General features: G+C 40.4%; 1 protein-coding gene across 4 annotated transcripts in view; it reads right to left on the minus strand.

Moving 5' to 3' along the window:
* EIF4E (eukaryotic translation initiation factor 4E) overlaps positions 1-9864 on the minus strand; it is a 46168-nt gene extending 36304 nt beyond the window's left edge. The window contains exon 1 of one of the 4 annotated variants that reach the window (XM_081240294.1): positions 9791-9864. In XM_081240294.1, coding sequence (XP_081096420.1) covers positions 9791-9808 — 18 coding nt within the window. In that variant the 5' untranslated portion in view covers positions 9809-9864. Of the gene's footprint in view, positions 1-5823; positions 5845-9116; positions 9189-9252; positions 9400-9790 lie in introns of those variants that run through there. The other 3 variants (XM_081240292.1, XM_081240293.1, XM_081240295.1) reach the window with 3 other exon arrangements.
* Between the last annotated feature and the right edge of the window lie 1063 nt (positions 9865-10927).

A 10927-nucleotide genomic window follows, 5' to 3' on the forward strand; every position in this document is an offset into this window, starting at 1 on the left:
AGCCCACGCACTGCAACAAAGAGTAGCCCCTGCTCCCCGCAACTAGAGAAAGGCCGTGCGCAGCAACAAAGACCCAACACAGCCAAAAATAAATAAAATTTTTAAAAATTAAGAAAAAAAATTGAGGTACTGATGTTGTCTTATGCGATGGGTAATGGGTCTTCAGTTAATTACTCTAAAACTTATGTACAAATGTATTTCACATTTTTTCTACATATAAGCATCTCGCTATTAGAAAAGAGAGGATCTCTAACAACAACAACAAAAAAACAATTGTAGCATGATGGACAACGACAGTCACAGAAGTGTTTTATTTGACCAGTACTTTTTAAATTTTCAATTTGTTGCCAAAACATTCACCTTACAGATATACTACCCCATGTGTAGAATGACACAGGTAAAGGGTTATTCATCACAGCACTGAAATAGCACATGGTTCCAAAGCAAGTTATATAGCTAAGCCCGGTGGGGGCGGGGGGGGGCGCTGTAGACTACTCAAAGGTATGGATACAGGGAGGTATGATTCTTTAGGGGGCATAACTAACAATCTTCCATGCCTGTAAATTTTCTATTGCTTTTCTCAAATAATAATAGTAGTTACCAATCTTTCTAATTGTTCAATTTATCACCTAGTCCTTGGCTCATCTGGTATGGATCACATAACCACACCAATAAACACAAACGGTACTATAATTCATCCCCAAATTAACAATCACATTCTCTTTTACAATCTATACAGGAATATTATAAACTCCAATATACTTATATGCCTTAATTGAACCCTACTAAATGTTCATCAGTATAGAAATAAAAATGTTTTAAGACCAAACCATGCAATACATACCATCAGAAAAAGTGAAAGCTTTGTGTTTATATGTAATGCTCTAAAAAATATATTACTAAGTGAAAAACACAATGTGCCAGAATAGTGTACAGAGTTGGCTACCATTTATTTTTTTGAAAGAATATACAGTTGACCCTTGAACAACGTAGGGGTTAGGAACACTGACCCTCTATACAGTCTTAAATCCACACATAACTTTACAGCCAGCCCTCCTCATCCAAGGTCCCACATTTGCAGATTCAAACAACCACAGATCACGTAGTACTTTAGTACGTATTAAGTGAAAAAAAATCCATGTATGTATAAGTGGAGCCATGCAGTTCAAACCCATGTTGTTCAAGAGTCAATTGCAAATCATATTTGCTTGTATATATAGTTGTCCCTCGACATCTCTGGGGGACTGGTTCTAGGATCCTCTCAGATACCAAAATCTATAGATGTTCAAGTCCCTTATATAACATGGCATAGTACAGACAGCTCTCCAAAATTTGGTCCACAGTTGGTTGAATCCTCAGATGGATATCCGTGGATGGGGGGCCAACTGAGTACAAATCTCTAGAGAAAGATATGAACTGACCATGGTGGTTGCCCCTATAAGTGATCCACCTGGATGGGATCAGCTTGAGAAGACCTCACTGTATACTCTTTTGTACAAAATTTGAGTTGTGGACCACGTATACAATGGGCTATTCACACACACATTTTCTTAAACAGAAAAACAAGGTCATAGGACAATTGTAATTTTAGGACAATTTTAATTGTCCATACAAGACCAAATAATTATCTTTGAAAGTTTAATATATAGAGAAAAAAATTTAAAAATAAAATACAGAGAGACATTTTCTAGAATAAAATTAAAAAATAACTTGTCCAACCAAACTGGTCTTTGTCATATTCAGTTGTACCTTACAAAGTTATAATACAACATGTGTTTGTACACAGCAGGATATGTCTAGATTCTAGAGCCACATTGTCCAATTTGGTATCCACTAGATACATATGGAATTAAATTTCAATTAATTAAAAATTACAATTAATTCAAGTTTAAAATTCATCTCCTGGGTTGGATTAGTCTTATTTCAAGTGCTCAGTAGTGCCGCTAAGTGGCTACTGTATTGGTCAGCACAAATATAGAACACTTCCATCATCACAGAAAGTTCTCTTGGACAGTCTTTTTTAAGAAGAATCCTCAAAAAAACTGGTTAACATTGGATGCTTTGGAGAGAACTAGGTGACTGGAGAAAATAGACAGGAGATAGGTTTTTCACACCAATAAGACAGGACTCTGCCTGTGCCAGGCAGCACCCTTAATGTTTCATGTTAACTCACTTAATCCTTACTGTACTTCAATATAATTAGTTTCCTTTGTAATCCTATGTATTTTATTTAATTTAAAAACATTATTCTGAAAATGAGGTCACAGGCTCCAGCTGTTTGCTAAAAAGATCCATCTGAATTTTGGACCATGAGCATTTATTACTCATCTTCAAGAAAAAAGCCATTCAGAAAAGCTAAAATACCATTATCTATAAACCAAAACCCAAGAGATTTTACTAAATATTATTTAAAAATACATCACACAAGTTCAAAAGAAAAAATAAAATGTATTGCTCCTAATCTCATCATGCCACCACCCGTAAACCATCTGATACATCCTTTCAGATATGATTTTATGTTTATTTGTGTATAATGATGACCTATGCATCAATTTTATCCATAAGGTAAGAGTTTTGCTGAAGGCAAAGAGTTGGACATTTTAGTTTTGGTTGAATTTTAGTTTTTTTTTAAGTATAGTAATAAAGCTTGAAGATAGGACCTGGGTTGGAGTTCTACCTCTCTCACTTAAGGAACTATGTGACCTTGGTAGAAACTTTTTTTAAATTTAATTTTAAATTTTAAAAAGTTTTAAAATTAAAAAAAATCACTTGAAATATGAATTTCTCACCTATAAAAAGTATTTATCCCACAATATTAAGATTTTTAAAAAACTATGATATTTTATCTTTCCATTAAAATATTGACCTTAGTTAATACTTTAAGTTATCAGACTCCGTGGTTACATAAGCTGTTGCCCTAAGATGACCCATGTAAAACCCCGAAAGAATTTTTTATAGCAATACTAATATTAGTTCACATAAATACTAAAACTTATTGACTGTCACTGTAATAAGCAAAGCACAGAAAGATTTCTGTAATTTCTGATTTTTGTATAGCATTTTGTATGAACACATTTAAAATATGTAACTAAAGACATTTTAGCTTTAAAGATTACTGCAGGGCTTCCCTGGTGGTGCAGTGGTTAAGAATCCGCCTACCAATGCAGGGGACACAGGTTCAAGCCCTGGTCCTGGAAGATCCCACACGCGGAGCAACTGAACTTAGCTTATGCGCCACAACTACTGAGCCTGTGCTCTAGAGCCCGCGAGCCACAACTACTGAGCCTGCGCACCTAGAGCCCGTGCTCTGCAACTAGAGAAGCCACCGCAATGAGAAGTCTGCAAACCACAACGAAGAGTAGCCCCGCTCGCTGCAAATAGAGAAAAACTGCACACAGCAACGAAGACCCAACGCAGCCAAAACTAAATAAATTTATAAAAATAAATAAAAGTAAAGATTACTGCAAAGACATGGGTTTCAGAGAAATCTTATGGTCTTATTACTTCTACCTTCCCCAAATAATTTAGCTTTTAAGACTAGCAACATACTACAACTGAAACTTTTTCAAAACAACTGCTTAACTCTTTGCCAGACCTTTCACCAAAATTACTAAAAGTACAAAGGTAGGGCTTCCCTGGTGGCGCAGTGGTTGAGAGTCCGCCTGCCGATGCAGGGGACGCGGGTTCGTGCCCCGGTCTGGGAGGATCCCACATGCCGTGGAGCATCTGGGCCTGTGAGCCATGGCCGCTGAGCCTGTGCGTCCGGAGCCTGTGCTCCGCAACGGGAGAGGCCACAGCAGTGAGAGGCCCACGTACAGCAAAAAAAAAAAAAAAAAAGTACAAAGGTAGATGAGAGTAAATTCCACGTTTGCAAATTTTTTTTCAATTTCACTACACTGTTTTCACTAGCAAAATATTTTAACTGGCAAATCATATGAATTGACAGGTCCAGAAATCAAATGAAAAGGGGGAGAAGAGTGACCATTCACTTTCTTTAGAAATCAACGCACAAAGTTCTGGACCAGTATTGCCAGTATAACTACTTGTTTAGTCCTCAAATTTAGACACCAAGGTGATATTTTCTTCTTGGTGATATTTTCTTAAGATTCTATACTTTGGATATCAGTTAGCAAACACTGTAGTACAACAGAAACTAAAAATAAATGTCCACATATTTTCTTTTAGAGCTGTAGCAAAGTATCTATTAAGTTTATCAAATTAATCTTTCCAAGTCACACAAGGAACACACGTTAAATGCCTATGGGAAAGACAGTGTCATGTTTAAGAACACACACCCTGGAACTTGGTTGCTTTAGCTTGAACTCCACCCCGCCACTTATTAGCTCTGTGATCTTGGGCAAGTTAGTCACACAAAGTTACTTAATCTCTCCGTGCCTTGGTTTCCTCAACTGTGAAATAAGAATAATACCTACCTCATCGGTTTGCTGTTAAAAATTAAATGAATAAATATATGTAAAACACTTAGTAAGGTGCCTGACATACAGTAAGTGCTTTGTGTTAGTTATTATTAAGATATAAAGATCACCTACATTAAAAATCACTGTTACAGACTGCGTTTAAAAGATCATTTTCATTCAGTTGTTTAGAACTCTAAATCTACAGCCCTGGAAATTCAATGCTGGGTAGACATGTCATAATTCCATAGAAACTTACTGAACACAGTGAGCCAAAACTACACCTTCCTACTGTTTCTATGGAAAATGTATCAAAAGTTCCAACTGGGAAAAACAATCTTATTTTTCTGACCACGTTCTCAGGTTCTAGAAGGGACTACTTAGTACTTAAGAGACAAAAGCCATCCTTTCTTTTTTCTCTAGGCACATATAGGAACTTTTAAAGAAACACTAGTGATTTTTACAGTAAGAAGTGGGAAGAGTACCTGTGGGTTATGGGTCATAAGGCTTGTATTTCTTAATAATGGCAAAGAAATGATAAAGTCGGCTATGTAAATCTCCTAGCAAAGAGAGGAAAAGGTGAGTACAACTTTGCATGGATACACCTACATGCAGCACACCTACGGAATATTAACTTTATCTAGTTCTTTTTTTAAAAAATAAATAAATTTATTTATTTATTTATTTTTGGCTGTGTTGGGTCTTCACTGCTGTGAGCGGGGCTACTCTTCATTGCGGTGCACTGGCTTCTCATTGAGGTGGCTTCTCTTGTTGAAAAGCATGGTCTCTAGGCGCACGGCCTTCAGTAGCTATGGCACGTGAGCTTCAGTAGTTGTGGCACGCAGGCTTCAGCAGTTGTGGCACACGGGCTTAAGTAGTTGTGGCACACGGGCTTCAGTAGTAGTGGCACGCGGGCTTCAGTAGTAGTGGCACATGGGCTTTAGCAGTCGTGGCACGTGGGCTTCAGTAGTCGTGGCATGTGGGCTTCAGTAGTTGTGGCTCACAGGCTCTAGAGTGCAGGCTCAGTAGTTGTGGCGCACAGGCTTAGCTGCTCTGCAACATGTAGAATCTTCCCAGACCAGGGCTCGAACCCATGTCCCCTGCATTGGCAGGCAGATTCTTAACCACTGTGCCACCAGGGAAGTCCCCTATCTAGTTCTTCATAACTGACAAATTTTCACCCCTGAATAGTGCATTTGAAAATCAAAACCACTATATCTTATTCCCATTTTTCAGCTAGACCTAGAAATTTCAGTCTTCAAGGTCTCACAGATATTAAAATTAGACTATAGTTCAGGCTCATTTCCACTTTTCAAAAAATTCTCTATGACAAAAATGGAGCAACTCAGAGGTACCAGAAGAGCAAGGAAATTTCTAATAGTAGCAGAGAAGGAAAAGAAGAAATTACCATTGCTAGAACAACTACTTCACAGGTTTCTTGTTACATCCAGGACTGCTGGTACTTCTCCTATATTCTTAACCTTATATAAATTAAATAGAATACTTTACAAAAATTTTTGCATTGAATTTTCTGTCCAAATTGGATTACGGTTACATAATTCATTAAACGTTTTAAACATTTTATTCTCTGCAACTTTGGTGTGTAAAACTATGTCTATTTCTAAACTGGACTTCTCTAAGTCAAATAATTAGGCATAATTTTAATTCAGAGTAAAAAACAAAGTGAAATCTAAAATATAAACACCAGAACTAAATTTGTTTGGTTTATGAATGAACTTTGATATACTGGGTTCTTTCTTAAAGCAAAAATATGCATATTAATTTGCAAGGTCTGCTTGTTAATCAATAGTCTTTGGTTAGCAAAAATACATGGCATTATATAACAACATATTTCTCAACACGTATTTAAGACTTATTTACTTTTAATAAACTCTTTGCAATACAAAACATGTTTCTAAATGATAAAAAAGGAAACATTAGATCAGCTGACCGTCCAAGTTGATTCTGTTTATGAAACTAATGTACAGTTTAAAAAATTCAAGAGATACAATGTAAAAACAAGTAAAATTATATACCTTCAGTTTAACTAAAGAAACCAAAATCTCTTACCTTTAAAAGAACTACAAGTCAAAAAAAACCCAATAATGAAGAATGCAGAATGAAGATAAAAGCTGCCAAAAACCACGACCCACTGGAGGCAAGATGGTCTGCTACCTTCGCCAACTAATATTAAGTCTAACTTTGATCTACCCACAAAGTCTAATTTTGACCTAACCACAATTCAAATGCCAACAGAATAACAGGAGAGTATTGTTTATCCCAATGTTCAAAACTTTGCCATATTACCTGTTAAGAGGTAAAATGCTTCCTTTAATATACCTATCAAGATTGTCAACAAGTTTAATATCTGTAAGCCACTTCTTTTATGTGTCTGTGTGTGTTCTGTTGTGGGGTTTTTTGTTTTTTTTGGAAGTATAGTTGATTTACAATGTTGTGTTAGTTTCAGGTGTATTAGCAAAGTAATTCAGTTATATATATATATACACACACACACACACACGTGTGTATATATGTATGTATATTCTTTTTCAGATTCTTTTCCATTATAGATTATTACAAGATACTTAATATAGTCCCCTGTGCTCTATAGTAGGTCCCTGTTGTTTATCTATTTTATACAGTGTGTATCTGTTAATCCCAAACTCCTAATTTATCCCTTCCTCCTTCCTTTCCCCTTTGGTAACCATAAACTTGTTTTCTATGTCTGTGAATCTATTCCTGTTTTGTAAATAAGTTCATTTGTATCATTTTTTTTAGATTCCATGTAAGCCACTTCTTAATCTAAATGATCTCATACACACTTGAGAAGCACACAATATCAAACTGAAAATGACTTATATTTTACTTAATTTCCATAGATAAAAATTCCCTGAATGCCTACAAAGGTGGGACAAGCAGAAAAAACCCTTGACTCTAGATGCTTCTGATTATGCCCAGCAAAAAATAAGGAAACTCACAAGCTAGCTGAAATAGCAATGAACAAATATGCTTTTTGTAGGCTTTTACAGGGATACCTCAATTGCAGCAAATACTAATCAGCTGCTTAAAAAAAAAAAAACCCACTTTAAAATTGTCAAAAAGAATTCTAAATGACTAACCTGGGGACAAATGTGCATTAAAAGTACTTTAAAGTTGCATTTTTCACTAAAAATAAACACTTAAAATTATTTTACATGCATCCTCAATCTATTATAGTTTCAATCTAGCTTTTGACTTTCACACACTAAGTTTTTAGGTTCCCTACTCCCCAAATTTAAATGCAGTATTGAAATCTCCCTGGGGTCACCACTAGAAGGAATGCTATATTGCATCATTAACCAGATCACTGGAAATTAAGCTCCTAAAATTTACACTGAACAAGGTATAAAATCACATTTTGTATAACTCTGTATCCTAAAGAACACTTGGTACAAGGTCCTAAACGTATCAGGAGCTATAAATATTTACTGACTCAAAACAGTCCTTCAACACTTTGTAGTTTTGTTCTCTGTTGTTGAAACAAAACAGCACAGCCCGCAAAACCCAAAGGCCCTAGTTACTGAAACTTCACAGACTACATTATTGTTTTATTGTTTAGAGGTTTTACCTTGCCCTTATTACCAGCTGTAATGCTTTTACTGATGCTGGTAGGAGAGCTGATCCAGTCAGAAGTAATATCAGAGCCCATCAAAGGGTTTTAAGTTCAAGTTTTACATATTATCTTTTATCTATTTAACATTAATGTTCTAAAAATCATTTAACTGTACCAGCAACTTAAGAAAGTTCTGTAGTCAATCTAATTTCCAGGAATATAAATAAACACTGGTACCAATAAAAGAATAAGTAACCAAGCAGAAAATCTGCCTTAAGTTCTGGCAACAAAGTAAGGATAGTTTATGTCAATGTAATGAAAAATAAGCATTTTTGTATTCTATAGACCTTTTCATAACTAATTTTTTAATAGTTATAAAAGTCTTTAAAAAGTCAAAGCAAATTGGGAAGCCATTATCAAAATCACAAACTACCATTAAAGATATATGAAAATATCTGGCAACCAAGGTCCAGAACTGGTTCCAGAGTATCAAAGGTTTTCTGGTTAATGTATTATGCCTCTAAAATATCACTTAGATGTGACATTCCTGAAACGGCAACACAGGCCTAGAAGTTTCAGTGAGCCACTGCCGGCAAACCCAAACTATGACAAAGATACTCCCTCCTTTGGACGGTTAACAATCAACTTGGTGCTCTGTGATCAGCTTGCTTGAAAGAAGTTTTAAGATGGTGCCCAAACTGGGAGGGAAACCGGTAGAACGGATAAAGAGAAAATCAAATGGAACAGTAACTTTAAAAGTTCCTATTTCCAATAAACTGTGCCTGAGGAACCTTCCAGACGATAAAGACAGACTCGGAAGAACAGACGGATCTACACCCACTCGCATTCTCTGAGGCGTGCGCACTGCGCGGAAAGGATGAATGAATGGGAGACGGGCGCGTGTGAAATGCAGCAGGTCCGGCCGGCAACCAGACCGGCAGCAGCTATCCGTAGGCCTCGCTCCTCCCCCTTCCCTCCTCCATGACAGCCCAGCCTCCAGCATGGAGGGGCGAGGACAATGTGATCCCCCTGCTAACCACCACCACCACCCTTCATCCTACTCGCAGAGCTTTCCCGCGGGACACAGGGTTCTCCTCCCCACTCCAAACCTTTCTCGCCTCCCCTGCAGCCCACCCCGGCAACTCTCGGACGCGCCGGCGTAACATGCGCTGGCCGCTCTCGGCTCCCCTAGGCGAGGTCGAAGCTTCTCCGCGCACGCCGCGGCACCACCCCCGCCCAACTCACCCTAGGGCAACGCGCGCCCACCGGCTCCCTGGCCCACCAGTCTAAGGAGTCCCGGCGCGCGCCCCGCACCCGAGCCCCTGGGCTAGAGCGAGGGAGGGAGACACGGAAAGGCTGCCCCGGGGCTCCCTCCATCTCATTCCAGGCCGGCTCGCCGCCCACCCTCCCTGCAGATCCGGGCGCCAGCTCGGAGACGGCCCAGCACCCTCCTATCCCGAAGACACAATTCCCACACACCTAGCCCAGGGCCCAGGTCACCCTCCACCCTCGAACCCCCTCGCGGCTCCGCCTGAGGCGCCGCCCCTCCCCCACACCTCTCCGCGAGCTCTCGGGCCCCCACCAGAACGTGGGCTCTACACGCCGTCGCGGCCAACCTCTGGGGCGCCCCCAGTTGTCCGCGGGGAGGTCAGGCCCACGAAGAGGGGGAGGGGGCGGCAAGGGATAGCGTGCGCGCCGGGAACGCCGTCCCGCGGGGTTCCAGAGTCCGAAGGGAGACGAAGCGTGCGGGCCGGTGGGGGTGGGGGCCAAAAGCAATACTCACCGGTTCCACAGTCGCCATCTTAGATCGATCTGATCGCACAACCGCTCCTGAAGGGGGGGGCGGTGAGAGGAAAAAAATGAGATTCAAACCGGATTGGCCGGCTTCTGTTCACGTGACGGACGTGTCCGTTTGGCCCTGGTGGCGCCTGCGCAAGACTGCGGCGGCGTGTTTAACGAGAGGCTTCTGGGAAGTGGAGTCTCTCTCCTTCTGTCTTTCTCTCTCTCTCGTTTTCGTTTTTTTTTTTTTTTTCTTTCAGGCATAGAAGTTTAAAAAAAAAAAAAAGGACTGGTCACGTGGTCGATGGGTACGGTTCGCGGTTCTCAGCGCGGCGGACACACGCGTTCTGGAGGGTGGTTTTCAGTCCTCTGCTCTTCCTCCTGGATAGCTGCTGTCGCACTTACCGCCAGGCATGCCTACTGTACCCTTTGTCGCCCTGTCCTCCCATCTTTCCCGAAAGGTTGAGAACCGAAGGCTCAGCACGCACAATAAGGCTTCATTTGCTTAGTTGAGGTCCTAGGACAAGTTGCCTGTGTGTTTATTTAATTTTCTTTTGACTGCACACCATTTTCTCTTAGTTTCAAAAAGAGGCGGCGATGGAGAATCGTTGTTTAAGCAGGCAACCCTCCCCGGTCCCCCGGCTCCGCTAACGCTGGTGGTCACTCATGGCCATCACTGCCAAAAGGGATGGCGGAGCCGCCCACAGTACCCACTTGCCACAGGTTGGGGGAGGGGGAGTGCACCCGACAGCGTTTGCTGTTCCAACTCCTGAGATTAAGACCTCAGGGCTAAGGCTTGCGTGGAAGTAAAAACCATTTGCAAGTTGGGTCCTCTCGCTTCCACTGTTCTGCTTTAACGTGATCGGAAATAGCCCAAGTCCGGGTGCCAGCCAGGGAAGCCACTCCGGCCCCCGCTGACTAAGCCCTGGACTGACCTTCAGGAGTCGTTACTCCTTAGGCGAGTGACTTAATCATTCAGTGCCCTAGCTTTTTCATTTATGAACCACAGATGATAATACACTTCCCTCACAAGGGTGTGCTATGCCAATGATTGTAACCAGCTTTGAAAATGAATCGGACTCCCTAAATGCTTCATAATAGTCAACCTCGTGCCTTCCTAAGGATCAGCGGCTTCCCCTAA

The sequence above is a fragment of the Mesoplodon bidens genome, assembly GCF_964165515.1.
Source record: "Mesoplodon bidens genome assembly, chromosome: 1".
Classification (NCBI taxonomy): Eukaryota; Metazoa; Chordata; class Mammalia; order Artiodactyla; family Ziphiidae; genus Mesoplodon; species Mesoplodon bidens.